This window comes from Podarcis bocagei (genome assembly GCF_964188305.1).
Source record: "Podarcis bocagei genome assembly, chromosome: 17".
Lineage (NCBI taxonomy): Eukaryota > Metazoa > Chordata > Lepidosauria > Squamata > Lacertidae > Podarcis > Podarcis bocagei.
The window spans coordinates 35,002,440-35,021,852 of NC_138143.1; the positions used below are offsets into that span (position 1 = coordinate 35,002,440).

At 41.2% G+C, this 19,413-nt stretch overlaps 1 protein-coding gene across 1 annotated transcript in view; it reads right to left on the reverse strand.

Annotated features, from left to right (window-relative positions):
- Positions 1–19,413, reverse strand: part of TNKS (tankyrase) — an 84,097-nt gene that overhangs the window by 12,660 nt on the left and 52,024 nt on the right. The window contains exons 12-22 of the mRNA XM_081176179.1: positions 14,889–15,060; positions 12,661–12,740; positions 11,730–11,875; positions 10,990–11,155; positions 6,033–6,252; positions 5,728–5,837; positions 4,605–4,793; positions 3,126–3,363; positions 2,076–2,158; positions 1,691–1,811; positions 996–1,093 (exon numbers count right to left, since the gene is read on the reverse strand). Coding sequence (XP_081032305.1) covers positions 996–1,093; positions 1,691–1,811; positions 2,076–2,158; positions 3,126–3,363; positions 4,605–4,793; positions 5,728–5,837; positions 6,033–6,252; positions 10,990–11,155; positions 11,730–11,875; positions 12,661–12,740; positions 14,889–15,060 — 1,623 coding nt within the window. The remainder of the gene's footprint in view (positions 1–995; positions 1,094–1,690; positions 1,812–2,075; positions 2,159–3,125; positions 3,364–4,604; positions 4,794–5,727; positions 5,838–6,032; positions 6,253–10,989; positions 11,156–11,729; positions 11,876–12,660; positions 12,741–14,888; positions 15,061–19,413) is intronic.

Consider the following 19,413-nt stretch of genomic DNA (forward strand, 5'->3'; position numbering starts at 1 on the left):
GGAAAGGAGGCATGTTTCTGAGTTGCTCCCATCCTCATTTCATGCACCTCCTTCAATTAATATAAGCTCCTATCTGCTCCCAACAAGGTTCAACCCCTCGTGGGGCTGTAAGGGCATCTAACCAGATGAGCACAGCAGATAAAGGGTTGAATACTGTTTCCCTTTAGTGAATGAGAACTTGAACTGAGTTATGGGCACTAAGAAACCTATCAGGCTTACAACTACTTGCTCCCCTGTAACCTTGTTGAGAGCGGGTAGATAAACTTTTATTCCCTGAAGGAATTCTTTCTTTTTCATATCTAGAGACCATCTTGGCTGTGAGTCCTGGAAGACCTGCTTCCTGCCTGGCAGGGCTTTTTCTACCTGGCCTAGGAGGGCAGGGCCCTGAATAACTCCAGCTACAAATGTATTCACAGCAAGAAGTTATCCAGCAGCCTTAGCATTTGGAGCATTTAAAACATAAGACATAGTAATTAGGAATGCTCATTTTATCTCTAGAGGGTGAGAAACACGAAGCATTCAACATAGCCCTAAGCCACGGCATGTTTAAAGTACAACTACACAGGTTTTGGAAACAGGAGGTACAAAATTAACCCTAGGATATTTTGCAACTCTATCAGCACAATACAAGCTGTATTTACAAACACAGATAGGCTCCTGTCTGCCAATGGAATTTTCCTCCAGGAAAAGATGGATTCAAGTGTATAAAGGGAGAAACAAAATTTCACACCACAACCTTCCATCCCCATGTGTTGCTCTGTGTTAGACTACTTGTGTCTTTCAGGAAATTATTTTGCGTCCCACATTGCAACAGACAGGTATAAAGTACCTATTTCAGAAGGTTTAGGTAATTAGTAAATTAAATTACTAGTCCCTCTACTGAACGATCAGGTGATCGCCAACTTTCAGTTCTCTATATGGTGTGGAAGCACCCTTAAGAAGTTTAATACATTCACGAATGAGTCAGTCCCAAATGTCTTTACAGATGTAATTACCTCTTCTTCCACAGATTGATACTCTTTGTCGTCAGGAGCAAGGTCTATCAGGATAGTTCCCTGGCTGACACAGTGAAAAGTCAAATAAGGATTGGTGCCTGAAATACAGAACATGCACATTGAAATACTGCATCCATTCTACAAGTAATTTATATTCCACAGCCCTCAATTCTCTTGATAATACATAACTGCACAAGACCTTAGCCAATGCATGTAACATGCTGACTCCCTGACCACCGTTAAGAGAAAGGGCTTTGGAAATAGGTTGGCATGGTGGTTCCTTGGGCAGGAGCGTAAGAGGAACTGCTGTTTGGAAGGCGCATGGGAAGGGTTGGTGACAAGTGGCGCTTCTGACACTGTGGCAATAGGAATAGCTTGATTTTGTGTGAGATTCGGGTCATGACTTAGGCATGAAAATAAAACCATCTCATTTCATTTGCATTTTTTAAAAGAGGTTTATATTTTATTCTGGTGCTCTTTTCCTTGTTGCCTTCAAGTCCATCAGGCAAAACTGCTGTGCTCAAGCCTGAGGTTCTCTAACAGACTAGGCTACAAAAATGAATAGATAAAGTTCCTAGATCGCTCATTACCTAAGGACCTTCCTGAGAGATTTCTATAGTATACGAAGGATGGAGCTTACTGTTTGTAGACAAAGCTCCAATTGATTTCGATGCAGGGTGCTTTAGCAGACTCACCTTGCTGCCCACCTAGAAGTCTCTCTACACCTTTTATCAACTTATGACGATGCCCATAGGCATTGATGCCAATTTCTTTCAGCTCCTCATGTCCCATGTCTGCCAGTACATCCAAGGTAATCTGAGAAGCACAGAAAAGAACAAAAATAAGTATTTTACGTTAGGACAGGGATCTATCTTTTTTACTGATTTACCCCTACTGAAATGAATGGGAAAGTAAAACTACCAAAGCCTATGCTGATTGGAAACTAAAGTCCAAAGGCCCCTGTGCACACAAAACTAGATGCAAAGTTCCTCCAATCTTAGACAATATCTCCTACTATTCTAGGTGCATTATAAGACTAAAAAATAGTGGAACACTACTTTGGAGCGAGCAGGATCTTACCTGTTCTGTTTCAAAGATATCCCGAAGGTGTTCCAGACCAAGACTCTTCAGGAACTGACTGATGTTCATGTCAAGTCCAACAACTGTAATAAGAGACACAGCAGTGTGTTTTTCACAAAAGGATGCAAACATATTCTGAACAATCTACCAAACATCAATTGCAAAATGCAATTTTTAAATGCAAAAACTAATCCATTTTTGAGAAAACTTTCATTGAAAGTAGATTGAGGGGGAGGAATCTAAATATGAAGAATTATTAAGGAATTCAGATGAAGACTAGGTGTATTTCTGCTGAGGTGTTTTTTTCTACAAAGTGGATTCCAAAAGCGGGTTCAGAAACTTTGATTCACAGTTTGTGACATTTAAACTGTTAGGTATAGGTTAATGCTACAGAATACTTCTCAAAGAAAACTAAGCAACTGCTTCTTTTATAAGGAATTGCATGTTCAATGCTTCCTGCCTGCTTTTCTATCAGTATCACCCTATGATATTGCATCACTTGCATGAGGAGGCCACTCATGTAACTGTCAATAGTTAAACTACACAAACGTATTAATCCCCTCTTAATGATCATCACTATTTCTAAAGCCTTACAACTTCGGTTATATTTTCATGTATTCCTTTCTACAAGTCAAACTTCCACTATAGGCAGAAAACAAACAAACAAACAGAACACATCTTTCACTAATTAGAAATATAAAAGCCCCCAGGAATCAATTGCTAACAAAAAGTCAGGAAGATTATTAATTCAAAATGAAATTTCATTTGATTAAAGCAAATCCCAGGACTCTGTCATTTATTTTACAGCTGGACAAAATAACGAAGCAAACTTATTAGGATAATGTGAGAGATTACAGTAGTCACAGTGCAATCCTACATATATTTGTTTTTACTGTTGTAAACCGCTTTGATACATTTTTGTGATACAGCGATATATAAATATTTTTATGAATAAATATAAAAAAGTCCCACTAGGTACCAGGGGGCTCACTCCCTAGTCCGTGTGCACAGGATTGTAGCCTGGGTGTTTCGCGCTGTCGGCAAACTTACCTTCTCCTTCTTTTCTTTCTGTTCCTGCTGCTCCATCACCAGCATTGGACGCCCCTCCCACTGCTATTTCTGCCAGAGGTCCTGCAAGGTTGTCTATGCTGCTGGCAGCAGAGAGACAGGACGGAGTTGATGCTGGCGAAATGATAGAGGCACTAACAACAGTAGCCTGAGGTTTAAAGCAGGTTGGCAAGGCCTCTGGGGGCATCGCATCGATCAGCAAGGCTCGAATATCATCAGCCTGAAAACAAGAAAATCACATATACAAAGAGTAATAATTAGGACCAGTGTTCAATTGTTTCTTGAAGATGTACCCTGATTAGGTAATTTTTATTTCAATTTTTGAGCTGTTCTTTAAACTGGCATCGCTTAAATACCATCAGCCTTGGAAACCAAATTTGGAAGCATTAAGTTCTGCTGTTTCGAAACTGAGATTATTTTTACGCATGTTCACATTTCAGGTGCCATCACTTGGTTTTTAAAGTTCAATATAAAAGTTCAAGGAGCAGGGTCAAAATCTAATTTAAGGTGGAAAGCAATCATTCAATAGTAACCAAATGAATGAACACATCGTGAATTTGCCTGGACGAAATGATGGGTTTACAAACAAAGATGCACAATCTGTATAAGATTCATAGTTCTGCCTGCTCTTCATGTAAAACAAGAGAATTGTAGTATAATGAATCATGTGCTGGATTTGGGCTGGAGAGAAGTAGGCCCATGTCCCTACTTAGTCTTGAAAATCACTATGAGGTCTACCTGACCTTGCAAGGTTGTTTGAGGGGATAAAATTGGGCCTACTTTACATATGCCACCCTGGGCTCCTTAACAGAAAGGTCAGGATATAAATGTGGCTGGTTACCGTATTTTTCGCTTCATAAGACGCACTTTTTCCCTCCTAAAACGTAAGAGGAAATTTTGTGTGCGTCTTATGGAGCGAATGCAGGCGGGAAAAGCCCACAAGAGCCACACACACGATCTGCGCGGCTCTTGCAGGCTTTTGTGGGAGATGGGGGGATTCCCCCACCTCGCAGAAAAGCTCACAGGAACCGTGCAGCCTTTAAAGAGCGTGCGGCTCTTGGGGGCTTTTCCCCAAGGAGGGAGAAGGAAAAGCCCCCAAGAGCCGCACACACACTCCATGCGCTCTTTAAAGGGAGAACGGCTCTTGGGGGAGATTTAGCCGCGCGCAGCCTCTCCCGGGCAGGGGATGAAGGCTCCACTTCCCTGGGAGAGGCTGTGTGCAGCTAAGCCAGACACCAGGACAGCCAGCAGGATCACTGCGCTGCGATCCCGCTGGCTGTCCTGGTTTCTGGGATTCAGAATATTTTTTTTCTTGTTTTCCTCTTCCAAAAACTAGGTGCGTCTTATGGTCTGTTGCGTCTTATAGAGTGAAAAATACGGTAAGTGAAAAGCATGCTACTGTACTAGTTAGTGATCTGCAGCATAGAAATAGCTGCTGTTTCTTTTTCAGAATGGACTTACTGTAGCTAAATCCAAAGGTGTCTGGCCTTCTTGGTTCTTCATCGTTGGATCTGCTCCGTGAGCTAGAAGTAGGGCACACAGCTGCGTCCTTCCTTTTTGTGCTGCTTCATGCAATGGTGTAAATGCCCATTTATCTGTGGCATTTACACAGGTATTGTACTTAATCAGCAAAGCAGCTATATCCACATGCTGCCGGCGGGGCGAGAGAGAGAGAGAGAGAGAGAGAGAGATAAAAAAAGAGAGTAGAATAGCAAGCAGGCATTACCCATAAAGGAAGTGCAAAAGAAAGCATTCTTAAATGATGGGTTTTGCATTTATAAGTCTTGGATGGATGGACATATTAAGTGCTGGAAGCTCCTTGACATACTTGCAGTATACTGAGGCTCCTGCAGTTCTTCAGTTACCTGGAGTTTCCCTAAAGTGGGCTTTTCTTAGTTGCAATCAATAAGCAAGCCTTTTCCCATTTCTACATAGGAAGATGGGAGCAGAAGAAATTGAAAAAGGCTTGCTTATTGATTGCAAATATGAAACAAAGGGAGCAGGATAAGGTAGAACTCCCCTAATACTTTGATCTGGATTTCACCAGTCCACTGGCAAATACTGATGACTATTTATCAAGGGGTAACTTAGCATGGTAGTCATGTGACCACTAGAAAACAGTCATGTGCATTTTTCTGCCACGTCGTGCAAAGAATCATCATTCCCCTGCTGCTCAGATTTTTGGCCAGGTGCAAAATTCTCACCCCCAGCTTATCAAATAGCTATATGCACGTAAGGAACAGTTTCGGTAAAAATGATCTATTCACCCTATTTCAATTAAAAGTCCTGGAAAAACGTTTCTGTTTCCCATCTGACAGGCTTTCCACTTAAAGGGAAAACTGCAGTAATTAGAAGCTACCAATATACTCTACACCTCTACCAGTTTTAGCAAGCTTTTATAGTATATTGCTGCTGCACCTTCTTTGGGGGTATAGTTTGTTTTCTTCATTATTTATTACTGTTATTATTACTTGGTGGGTTTTTTTTGTTTTTTCTTTGTTTTGCATTGTAAGGTGCCTTGATAATTCTACAGAAAGGGGGAATAAGAGTCTTGAAAATCTATACATTAATGAATAATGCTTACCCCATAGGATGCTGCGTTATGTAGTGGAATTAATCCTCCTTTATCTTGAGCGTTGACATCAGCACCATGCTCCAGAAGATACTCAGCAACTTCCAAATTATTGTAACCGGCTTTATGAAGAAAAACAAAGCATCAACGGAACATCCAGCGGTTAATAGAAAAATCGCTTGTATTTTCAATGGAGAACCTCTCACTTCCTGCTGCATTCATGTATGATTCTTTAAATAGCTGGGACCGTTTCCAAGACAATTTTTGGGTGAATAAATTATGTGGCTGTGATAAAGAAAGCCTGACAAACCACTTACCAGCAAGATGCAGCGGAGTTGAGTTTCGTCCCTGGGTATCTCGGCAATTGATGTTTTCTGGAGAACACAATTTCTGAACTCGTGCCAGGCAGCCCTTCTTGGCAGCATCCAGCAGAGCTGCGTCACCTCGCAGCAGGTCCTGTATATCTGTGTCTCCCTCCTTCACGAGGTCTAGAGGAGTGTTGCCATCTCTGTTCTTTTTTGTTGGATCTGCTCCGTGCTATAAACAACATTTCTACTGTTTACTAGCAGAAATAACATGCAGGGTGGCTAAGATTCCGATTCCTTCACCCTCCCCACAGGACCCCAAAAGCAGAATAGTATATACTGTTTACAGTTTAATATTTCTAGATAAATAACACCAAAATAGGTCTACTCAAGAGTGCAACTCATAGTGTATACCCCTCTAATACTATATTAAAGTAATGCAGCACTCAAAGAAAGAATATATAAATACCAGCAGGTGTTACTTAAAACAGGCCCTAATGTATTTAATAGTATATGCCAGTAGAGAATATGTGGGCAAACGTATTTTAATATACACCACACATTCAAGATAAAGAGATGCATTTTCCATCACTACTCAATAAATTATTGTACTCAATAAGTTATTCATTTCTTAAGCCTAAGATTAGCACTGTGTTTGAGTGTTACGTTATTCTGCCTTGAAGCTCATAAACTCTGTGAAATCTCCAATCAATAATTATCCAACACACCACTCTCTCTTTCAGAAGTACCATAGGAAAACCTTAAAATCCAAAACTCAATCCGCTACTGTCAATCTTATCTTCTCAATATTCCCTCTTACAAACACATATCCTTATAAATACCCTTTGTTGGAAGATCTAAGTATTCACTTCCTTGCGTTTTATCGCAGCACAAGCGAAGAGAATCTCCTTTAAATACAGTGCTTAAACCGTGAGATTCTGGTGGCTTGAAATGTGTTCACTGCAACAGAACTAAATCTGCTTTCTCTTCCTTAATTCATTTACTTATTTTACATCTTTTAACCAGATTAAATAGCTCATTAGGATGAAAATGAATTGGTCCTGGCTGCAGCTCTAGTTATACTTCATTGCATGTGACTAGTCACCCCCAAATGAAGGTGTGCATCAAGAACCAAGCAAAATGTCCAGTTGGGAGAGCTTTGGCCCCTGAGCAGTTGATGACAAGCCAAAGCTCTGGCAGCAACTTGATAATGCTCTTTCAAATCGATCTTTGGACAAGTCTAACAACAGCACTGGTCTATCATCTTTCTACAGGGACGCGGGTGGCGCTGTGGGTTAAACCACAGAGCCTAGGACTTGCCGATCAGAAGGCTGGCGGTTCGAATCCCCGCGACAGGGTGAGCTCCCGTTGCTCGGTCCCTGCTCCTGCCAACCTAGCAAGTTCGAAAGCACATCAAAGTGCAAATAGATAAATAGGTACCACTCCGGTGGGAAGGTAAACGGCGTTTCCGTGCGCTGCTCTGGTTCGCCAGAAGCGGCTTAGTCATGCTGGCCACATGACCCGGAAGCTGTACGCCGGCTCCCTCGGCCAATAAAGCGAGATGAGCGCCGCAACCCCAGAGTCGGTCACAACTGGACCTAATGGTCAGGGGTCCCTTTACCTTTTATCATCTTTCTGGTGATAAGATGCCCTGTAGTCTTTCTATATTGCCTCTCAGGGAGATCTCCAAGCCAAGACCCTCCCCCCAAATCCCTCTTCTCAGGGCAAGTCAGACTAGCTGGGAGGAAGGCAAGGCAAACAGAATAAAATCAGAAATAGAAAATGGCGGAAGCTACAAACATTGCCTGAGCCTGTCTCCAGGAGTAGGCAGGACTGAAAACTGGGAGGGGTGCTCTCTCTCTCGTGCAAGGTAAATTACATAGCCCTGCCTTCTGAAGTGAGTGGGAGGTGCAACCCAAACACGGATATCCCCCCACCATTTCAGGAAAATAGCATTATGCTATGAGTCCTTACAAGATGAATATCTTCACTAAATGGTTTGTTCCACATATAACTCAAAGAAAAGGAAGGAGGAAAGAGAAAAGAAGAAAAGGTTTGTAATTATTTTGATTGCTTCTTCTTTAAAATTATCAATTCTCCTCAAATAGGCCCAGTAGTAAAAGCAGATTTTATAATTTTCATACTACCTTCCTGAAGACGTTCCTTTAAAAATACAAAAAAAAAAATGGCTTGTGGGTAGAGACTTTCCGGAACAGAAATGCTGATACCATGGAAACTGTGAGAAGCCCATGAAAGAATATTAATCAGTTAGCCACAAGTCTGACTACAGGTGTTGTGATTTTTCAAAGAGAAAATCCTGCCCTTGCCCTGAAATTGCTTCACAGCAGTGCAGAAGTAGATGTTGACAGCTGCAGGCACAACTTCACATTGTAAATAATTATCTTGATAATTTGATGGAGGAGGAACAGGAAGGGACACTCCCTCCCCCACTAAGCTGGTTCCTCCTGCAAAAATAGATTGCAAAATTCCTCCTGCAAAAATAGCCCCAAACAGATGTTCATTACAAGCACCTAAATCTGCTCTTCCACAAGCTGTGGGGGTAACAGAAAGATGTGGAACCCATTCACATCGTCAGCAATCCAGCAATACTATATAACTGGTGCAGGGGGGGTGACACCCCTTTCTTTGCTGAGAAAAAACTAGAGAAGGGGTATTAGTGCCCTCCTTTAAGCTCCCCAGAATAATATGGATGACCACTGTTGGAATCAAAATGGTGGTCTAGATTAAACGATTGTTCCAATTGTTCTCAAGGCAGAGAACCCAGCAAATAGAGAGTCTATGCTTTGAACATTTTAAAAATGCTTGGACAAGCTTCAAATGGCTTCCCACAAGAGACAAGTGGGAGAAAAGTGGTGCTTATCTTGGAAACCATTTAAAGCAACATGGTGGACTTGCACATGCTCACTTTAATACAGTGAAGTTTTGACAGTAAGTTTACCAAAAGGAAATTTTAACATTTTATGCAGTCTGTAGGGAAGGCTTTGATGCAATGCATATCTTTCTGCAGACATAAAGAGCAATTTCCTTTTAAGTCCAGAGTCAAACCTATGAAACATCAGTTAGGGACTCAAATTGTTTGCATAATGGTGGCAATTTGAGTGATACATGACCTTTATCAGATAAAGGAGGGTGAGGGGGAAGAAAGGGAGAAAAATGCAACTAAGTTGTAGAAGGAACCACTTCTGTTAAGAGCATAAACACAAATACTACATTTAGAAATTTAATGCGCTGCCTCTCCGACCCCAACAGATTTACCTCTAACAATTTGTCCTAATTCTTGCAGCTAACATTCAATGAATTAGAAACCAGGAAATATGAGTTCAGATTTTTCCATGGCATGCTGCACATACAAACTACTGATTTTATTTGCAAAGGTATGCCAGTTTGCAGAGATACTATACAGGCAGCCCCATGTGCGTGTGACTGTGTATACACGCATTGCGCCAAACCCAGAAGTGACCCGGAAAGGTCATAAAGACACCACCGAACCATCACTAAATGAGTGAAATGGTAGAGGACCAGGGTGAATTGGGGTGTTTGCAGGCTTTTTCAATGGGTATGTATTATGCTCGATTTCATCAATGCGCACAGGGCCTTGGAACGTAACCCCCGCATAAACGGGGGTGGGGGGGCTGCCTGTAAATCTGAAAAAGAGTACCATGTCTAACCTATAAGTAAAAATACAATTGTATTCATTATGTAATTTTAATTTTTATTATCATTTCTGATCTTATTTTCATAGAATCATGAAATCATAAAATCCTAAAGTTGGAAGGGACCACAAGGGTCATCTAGTCCAACCCCCTGCTAGGCCTGGGTGATTTATCAATGTACCATCTAGGAGCAGTATGAGGAACTGGTTTCACTCAGTGGTATATCGCTGGTGAAACCGCCACTGCTCCCAAGTCCCTCTGCTAGCAGCATCCACTGGAGGGAGTCAAGAATTCCTTCCTCCAACGTTCACTGCTAGCAGAGGGACTCAGGAGTGGCGGCGGTTTCACCGGCGATATATCGCTGGTGAAACCGCAATCCCACTCTGCCCTCATATGATGGAGAGGGAGAAGCAAGCTGTACCGGTGAGGTGTTGATACACCTTGTTCTTCCTTCTGCATCTTTAAACTGCTCAACTGAAGAGTGTGCAGCTGCCCTTGCCTCAGTCGAGCAGTTAAAGGAGCCCTCAGTCCTGTGCTGGCTCCCGCAAGTCGGCGGTGGAGTGGGGGCTCTGTGAAACTGCTTGGGCTGAGAGGAACACGGTTGCCACTCCCTGCAGCAAGCAGTTAAAGGAGCTCTGGTGCTCCGCCCACTCACGGTCAAGCGGGGAGAGCACTGGGGCTGTCTCAGCTGGGGTGGGGAATGTTCCCTCCTCCCAGCTTAGCTGCGCAAACAAGCTGCATTGTCCCAGCCCACGAGCCTGGATGAAACTGCCTCAGCTTTCAAGGTGAGAGCTGGGGCAGTTTCACCCAGTGTCTCACGGGCAGAGGCCAATGCACCTTGTTTTTTCAATGTTGCGGTATATCGCCAAACCACAATGTTTGGCTGGCGACACACCATGATGTTGCAAAGTTGGTATCGCCCAGCCCTACCCCCCTGCAATGCAGGAATCTTTTGCCCAACATGTGGGCAACCCTCAGATTAAGAGGCTCATGTTCTACCAACTGAACTATTGTCTAGCTCAGAAACACTGCATGCAGTACCATGTTCCACAGGTTCCATTAGATGAAGGCGCTTTACTAGAAGAAAATTCAATAGTCGGAAAATTTCAAAATCCAGTTGGATTTTGAAATTTGATTAGAACAGACAAAATGTCACAACTGGTAAGCACGTTCTCTAGAACTCATCGTCAGGCTAGATGTTGAAGCTGATCCCCATTTCTTAAAAAATAAAGCCCTGCTGTTACTCAGCTCTTTCTCACGTCTTCAAAAGTCTAAAGAAATTTTAAGTTGCATACTTTTAAAAGGAGCTTGCAGATTTCATATTTCCCCTTTGCTGCTGCTTCATGTAGCGGTGTGAACTTCCACAGATCTGCGACGTTGACAGATGCCCCGTGTCTCACCAATAACTCTGCCACTTCGTAGTGTCCATATGAACAGGCATTGTGGAGGGGCACTAAGCCACTAATCAAAGAAAGAAACATGTCAGCTTTTAACATGTCAGGATCTAGAAGTAAGTAAAAACTGTAGTTATCCTTCAAGATAAATCAGAATTCCAAACGATGACATCAACTGTCTCTTACAAGTGATGGACCTCCAAACCTTAAAAATTATATACATTTAGTAAAAAGGTAAAGGTAAAATAGGTAAATGGCCCCTGGTCGGTTAAGTCCAGTCAAAGGCGATTATGTGGTACGTCGCTCATCTCGCTTTTCAGGTTGAGGGAGCCGGCATTTGTCCACAGACAGGTATAATCAGAACACTGATGAAACGCAACCCCTTTTCCTCATGAGATCCAGAAGCAGAAATCTTCGTCCAAAAAAACCAGCATCTGGCAGCAGTGGGTGGGGCCAACAGGTTGAAATTTAATCAAGAGTTTGCCTTTGTTGGCTGCAAAACCGGAGCATATAAATAGAACCTCTGGACTGTGGCCATACAGCTGAATAATAAGGTACTGAAAAGCACAGAAGCAAAAGGACTTGGAAAGCAAGAAGCTATTCTATTCACACACAAAACCGTAAATTGAATCCCAGGTTACCCTTTATCCTTTGCATGCACATCCGCTCCGTGATGAAGCAAGTACTCCACGACTGACACTCGGTTATAACCTGCAGCGAAGTGCAATGGGGTTGAATGACGCCCCTCCAAATCCCTGCAGTTCACATTCTGAGGACTGCAAAGTTGCTGTGAAATGAAAATTGAAAAGGAAAAACATCCATAAAGAAACTCGTGAAAGAGACCTTTTCAAGCAGTTACCACCTTCTCAAAGTGTAAAAATGAGAGGTTTCATTGCTGCTGGTTATCTTTTTCTTTTCTTTTTTTGCCTCAGTGGCTACTGCCATGTCCTGCCTTACAGATGCAAATTCTTGAATTGCTTATTTAAATTTTAAACCATGAAGTGACTCTCTTGCAATAAAGAACACCAATTCAAAACGTTTTTGAGTAAGACAGGGTTTTTAAGTCTACTCACAATAAGCCATGGGTTTATCGTGACATCCAAGCTGGTCTGCGAGTCATAACGGTCTTATTGTGCTCTATTTGCACTTGTGATCGATTTAATCCCACTGATTCTAAAGCAGTCAAACGCACCTGCCCACCAGCGAGCTGCATTATAATGCACCCAAAAGGGAATCATCACACACAAAAGGTAGGGCTGATTTTGATGGTGCCAAATACTTCCTTCTATCTTTTTAGGCAGATCACAGAAGCAGTGACAGTAATACAGTGGTACCTCGGTTTACGAACTTAATCCGTTCTGGAAGTCCATTCTTAAACCTTCCCTAATGAGGCCTCCCGCCACCCTTCCACCATTCAGATTCCGTTCTTAGACCAAGGTAAAGTTCGCAAACCGGGACACTACTTCAGGTTTTGCAGAGTTCGTAAACCGAATTGTTCATAAACAGGACTGTTCTTAAACCAAGGTACCACCGTATACAGGAACACACTGGGTGTTATTTGCTCCAACCTACCTTCACAGTTTCCAAGTCTCCAGCTTTAGAGGCTTCCAACAGTCTGTAATCCACATCAGATGTATGTACAGGAGTGCTCTCTACACAAGAGACAAAAAAATTATAAACAGGTTGAATTCATAGAAACAACTTTTAAGCAAAAATATGAACTACAAACCAGGACGTTCCAGTTCAGTTGGTAGAGCACGAGACTCTTGATCTCAATGGGTTCAAACCCCACATTGGGCATTGCAGGGGGTTGCACTAATTGACCCCCGAGGTACATTCCAACTTTACAATTCTATAAATCCCACCTTCCACATGAGTTCAATGGATCAACTTAGACAAGTAATTACATGTCAGTTGCAGTCCTCATATGAGGAACATACTGGGTCATACCATGGGGCTGGAGCGACTCTCCAGTTAGGAAATGTTATATAACATTTGAGGATTTCTAGCTTAGGGGGGAAAGGGCAATGACTGACTGATGGATTGAATTTCTACGTTGCTTTTCATTCAAATGAATCTCAAAGCAGCTTACAAACAATACAGAACAATAACAGAACACTGCAAATACAGCATAAAATATATAAAATAATCCACAAATCATCAACAGTTCATCAATAAAACAATTATAATATATAAAACACTATTAACAAAACAGCAACTAAAAAAGAAGCTGAACACCACCCAATTACAGCATAATATTGTATGAATAATCAATCAATATGGCATTTATAATCTATAAAGCATTAACAAAATAGCAATAACAACACAATAAGCTAAGCACTGTTGAGTTCATGCACTCTCCATGCCTCATTTATGCTTCCCAGCTACTGGCAGAGCACAGTTGTGCTCAAGTCTTGCCTGAGGGCTTCTTGTAGACATCTAGTTGGCCACTGTGAAAACAGGATGCTCAACCAGATGGGCTCAGGGCCTGATCCAGCCTAGCTGGTCTTATGGAGCTGTAAGAATTAGCAACAGTAAAGCATTTTGTAACATCTAATGTGTTCACTGTTTTTGATATTGAATTTCAAATTGTTGCAACCCATCATTGCATCTGCTAGTGAAGTTCAGGTAACTAATACTAGTTATTTCATGGAAGTGACAAAGGGAGATGTTTGTTTGTTTGTTTTGTATACCACCTTTCATCTGCAGATCTCAGAATGGTTCACATAATAAATATACTACATAGAAAAACACAAAAGACATAAAAACAAGAACAAAAACAAAAGAAAACCCAAGAAATCTAACGGTGCCTGTCTTCTGGCAGGCTGGACACTACTGGCACATATAGATTCCCCTTCCACAAATTTCAGGGGGATGAAGGGGAGGGAAGAGGAAAGAAAGTTCCACTGCGTGATCTTAAGTCTGATTGCATGATTGTGGACATTGTACAAAATAATGTGCTGGCTGGAATTTTAAATATATGGATAAAAAAGGCTAATTGGCTTTTGGTGTAGTAAACTGGATATTTTTTATAACATACTTATTTTCTTAAAGGGATATGTTTCTCTGAAAAGAATTATAAAGCATTCAAGTGGAGCTGCAGCTTTTATTATTAGAAGCTATGATTTTAAAGCATTTATGTCCTGATCTGAGCAGCTGGGCAGGGTTGCTGCATTTACCATTCCTCTCTCTGATCCCCCAGCCAGAACTGTGCATATGAAGATTCTTTGTTGTTATAAAAGCTAAAACCCCAAGATTGGCCATTCATATTTCCAGCTATTAAATAATCCCAGTTCCATGTGATCTGTGGTCTTAGAATCACTTTGGCTTTGGAACATCAAAAGCAGCTCTCAAAAATTCACCTAATGAGTTAACTAACTGGGAAGTTTCCCATTTGCCTAGCCCATGGGCAAGTAGGTACACGATGCATGTAAAAGATTCAAAACAAGCTCAGTAAAGGAAATCATAAAAAAGAGTCTGGGAGGCAGGAGGAGGAGGGGGAGAGGGAGTGGGTGACTAAAGTATCAAGAGAACTGACATAATTAAACATTGGAAAGAGTTCCCAGGTCTGAAATTAGCTCATGTAGAGCTTGTCATCCTGTTTACAGTGACTTTTTAACAGTCATTGTAAATAGAGTCACATTGTTTCAGTGTGTCATTTTGTTTATCCTTTTCAGTCGCTGCCTTGAGCCTCATTTGCAAAGCAATTTTATTTTAATTAAAATAAGAACCAATCAGCCTTTCCTGCAAATTACAAATGCACATCATTGGTTATCATTATCGTCTGAAAGAACACCCACCATTCAGTATCTGCTGCACTGCTTCATTGCCCATCTGCGCTGCTGTAAAACCTTGTAAGGAGATGATGGAGGGGTCCGAACCATAATTCAGCAGGAGGCGACATGTCTGCAGGTGACCTGCCATAGCAGCCCTATGCAAAGCCGTTTGTCCAAGTGTGTCTAGTGCATTCATCTGAGGGAGGAAATGTATATACATCTGCTTAACCCAAACAGAGCTTATAAATGCTTTACAATCTACCTTACCTCACAATCTGTGGATGGAAGGGAAAAAGTTAACCAAGACTACAAGACACTAATTTCATTACCCCTCCTGCTGTGTTTAAACAGTAACACAGCAGGACAATAAAGGATCAATTAAGTCCTTCCACGTTACTTTGAAGGCACATTTATTTCATATGAAGTAGGTGATTAACGGAAATTGTTACCAAGGTAAAAAAAATTAATGGGGCTACCATAAATTTAAATGTACAATAAGCACATTTATTTAACTGTAAAATAAATACATGCTTTCCGATTCTGCTGACAAATTAAATAATATCCAGTTACTGTAACAAATGGAAACATAAATGCTGGATTTGTATGTGAAAATGTGTTTTGGGAGAGAAAGGGGGCAGCTAGCATTTAAATAGGGTTTTGCTCTGACAGACCAGTCTCCATTTTTGTGCCTAGAGGAAGGACTCTCCCCTGTAGTCAAAATAATCAATCTGAGAGTACAAGAACCTATCTGGCTGAGAAAAGGGGGGGGGGGGGGACTGAAGAGCAGATCAAAGCATAGTACATACAGTAGAACGTAGCAAAACACTAACTCGAGTTGCTGAATATTCTTCAATCAACACACATAACCCAACTCTCAGCTCTCCTACCACTTAGGGTGAACAATTTGCCCAGATATCAAGGGAACTTAAGCACAGGGTCAGAAAGGGGATCCCTGTAGATAATTGATTCTCCCCTCTAGGCATACACGTCTGGCTATAATATACGGACCTCTGTATGTAGGAACAGATTTACTAAGGGTGGGTTTGGCTAGCCTGCTTCCCTTGAGAAGAGCAGAACTTCACAGGTAAATTCAGAATTTCTCAAGGGGAGGGCAACAAGCACAAGAATGTGAAATTGCAGTGCATCCAGGGTCAGAAATCAAACAGCGATGAACCATTTGACATCATCCCAGCTATGTGAATAAGGACACATCCTGCAAAACTGCCTTTGAGTTGTCAAGCTCTCTCATGGTATCGGAGGTGTTATAGCTAGCAATCTTGGGCCAATTAACACTTATACCTGATTTTCCAGATTAATCTTGGAAGAAGAGGTTATGGTAGAGAAGTACAAAGTTAACAGCATGGCTAATCTGCCTTTGGGGCATCAACTGGTTCTCCTCCTACCTGAAAACTTATGCTGAACCTCAACAACGTCTTGTTGGAAGAAGAGGCAAAAAGACACAGGATTCAGTCCTCAGAACTGAATCAGATCTGATCAAATATCTTTGGGTTAAAGGCTTACTCCACTGGGGTTAACCAAGCCAATCTGGATGAAGGTTAAAAATGAACCTTTTCCAGTGTTTTTGCCCTTGTGGGCAGATGGGTGTTTACATAAGAGAATAGTTTCCTTCCTTCAGGACTGATTTTGATCAACTACCTCTCTGCCTGTGACATATGCATTTTAGCTGCCATACTGTCTGTCCTAACCAGCACACACTGCGTTCCTCATTTATGGAAAGTGAGGGCTAAATTGATAGCTCCAAGTTCCCCAAGTGTAGGTAGATGTGGCTTCTTAGAGACCCTGGCCAGAAGGCCCTCACCATGCTGACCCAAATTTATTGCCTGAGGTATCTGGTTCCTCCATATTAAATTTATATGAAGCAAAACAAAAAAAAACATATCAATTCAGCACCCTGCAAATTTCAAAATCTGTAGTTCACCAAAATTCCAACTGACCTAAGTAAACTGGCTGAGAGCTAACATACTAAAACGACTATTTTGCCTGGTATGGAATGAAAGCTTCATTCATCAGCCCACTGCTGGTTTCCCAAGGATATATACACTTAAAAGTTACACTGCTTGCTAAAGCTACACCAACCCCTCCCCAAAAAACTGTGGCAGTCACATTGATTGTTGTTGTGCACATTATGTTGATGCAGTGATGAATTGCCCTGCAGACTGTGAAGAGCTCTTTCAGCTTACAAAGTGACAGGTCTATCAGCTCCACCAGACAGACATCACCGCAGACCTGATAGTCACATGTTTTAAACCTGCTAAAATAAGCAATGCTAACATCATTTTCAAAGTCATGTTGCCCAGGTCTATCAAGCAAGAGTTTGCCATTGGAATGAATTATTTTCACTACATCCAAGTCCCTTCCCTATGTGAAATGTTACTGAAAGTTAAAATGGATGTATGTCATTGTTCAACGAGCAATTATTTTTTACTTCAGCACTTTTTACTGCTCCTGTGTTGCAATGCAGCACTCGCACCTATAACTGTCCCATGTTCTGCCAATCATCTGTAATAGCTCAACAACTGAAGACTATTTTGACAGGGCCTCTTATTACTGATTTCCTTCCCGTTTCGAATTCTCAGTGTTTCCTAAATCCTTACTTCCTAGGGGTAGAGGATGGAAAGGTAGAACATTTGGACGTACATTTCTCATCTATTCTCTCCAGTGTATGTTTAGGAGCTGTGGGTGAAGGCTTCTTTACTGGGTTCAAAAGACGCTGTTACTCAAATAATCTCATTTTCCTGTAACCCATTGGCCAGATACATTATTTTAATCAACCAGCAGGATCCCCACTTCTGAAATTTTATTAGATGGCAATTTGGGGAAGTCATTTAATTAGCAGCCTGAGTAAACAATTTTGCCATTTCAGTGAGCGCAAAGGCTCTTCTCTAAAATGTTTCCCCACAGAAAAAAGGTAACAGCTGGTTCAAAATTCTGGAACATAACACACTACACATTCACGATTCTGTATATCACTGTATTTTATGATCCTATTAAAGCTGCTTGGAACAAATACAGAAACAGAGGTCTGGAGAATAGCACTTCTATATAATAGATTCCTAAATTAAAACGCATCTGTCTGACATAATTGAAGAATTGTTGATATATGTTATATCTCTCTAATAAGATATAATAAAGAAGATATACTTAACTGTTTGGGGGTTTGAATGCAAACCACAAACTCTCTCTCTTCCCCTCCTCCACACTCAAGGTCCCCTCAATTCAGGCCATACAACAGCCACCAAGAAACCTCAAAGGTTGCACTTAAGAACTGCAAATCTGGACCCACCCATTTAAGAATAGGAGTCACTATTGCTACTATTGCAAGGCCTGGTACTTATTGCAAAGCTATGGGGCTTTCCAGCTTCCTGAAGCCTTGGTACCCTTGGGGCTTAGAGGCTTCATTCGCCTGTGCCAGCAAGACAACCACTTGAGAACTGCACCCAAGATCTCTTTATCTGAACTTCTCTATTTAATACTCTCAAATAATAAACTGACCATATCTCAGCCAAAAGTATGGCTTGTGTCACCATAATTCCAGAAAAGACTCTGAAGAACCCCAAACACACAGAATCAGAAGTATAATTCACCATTCAGGAGTTCACTGATATCCAGGATGGACCACTTGAAAATTACTGATTGTCTTGGTTGGCAACTTAAAGGTGTTTTTTTTACCTGTTATAGAAATTGTAATGCATGATGCTAGATGCTGTATGATCTTTATTTGTATTTTTATGGCTTCTTTTATTTCCTATATTGTATTACATTCTGAATGCCACAGAAATTCAACATGTGGTACAATACAAGAAATAAAAGAAGCAATAGAATACAATTAAAAATCAATATGAATGCGGACATGCAGCGTGCCAATTGAACGAATCTCATGAGCCACAGGTTGGGGACCTCTGGCAACATATATGAAATCCTCACTTTATAAGCATCTTGAAACTTGCACTTTAAAGAAGACATAAAACAAGTTAAACTAACAAGAATCTAACAAGTCTATACTCAAGTAAGAAAGAAGTATATGTAACAACATTTATACATTAATTTATGAAATTGCACCTCTGTGTTTTAAAGAAACAGAAAAAGGAACTTGAAAAGGACAGCTAATGAAAGAGCCTCAGTGACAACAATTTATCCAATAGGCTTTGAAAAACATTATTTTATCTTTGAAAAATATGTAAACATTACATGCACCCAAGCACTCTGAATATCAGGAGCAATTTGAATTAGCATTTTTATTTGATTATACACTGGTTGGTTGGAACAAAAAGATGTAAATTTAGACAAAAGTGGGTAGATTACAAGTTTTGTGGCCCAGCTGCAGCTAGGGCATTAGTGCCAAACAATTAAATGGGTGAAATATAGCTGTGATGGTTCAGTGCAGAGATAGTTAACATGTGTGCTGAAAAAAAGGCATATTGCAGCTCTTCTTATTCCAGAATACTCAGTATTATCATGGTCTGAGCTGCAGACTTCAGATGTGAAAGCACCCTATGATTTCCTGTCTAATATCAAAGCTCTCATCCAA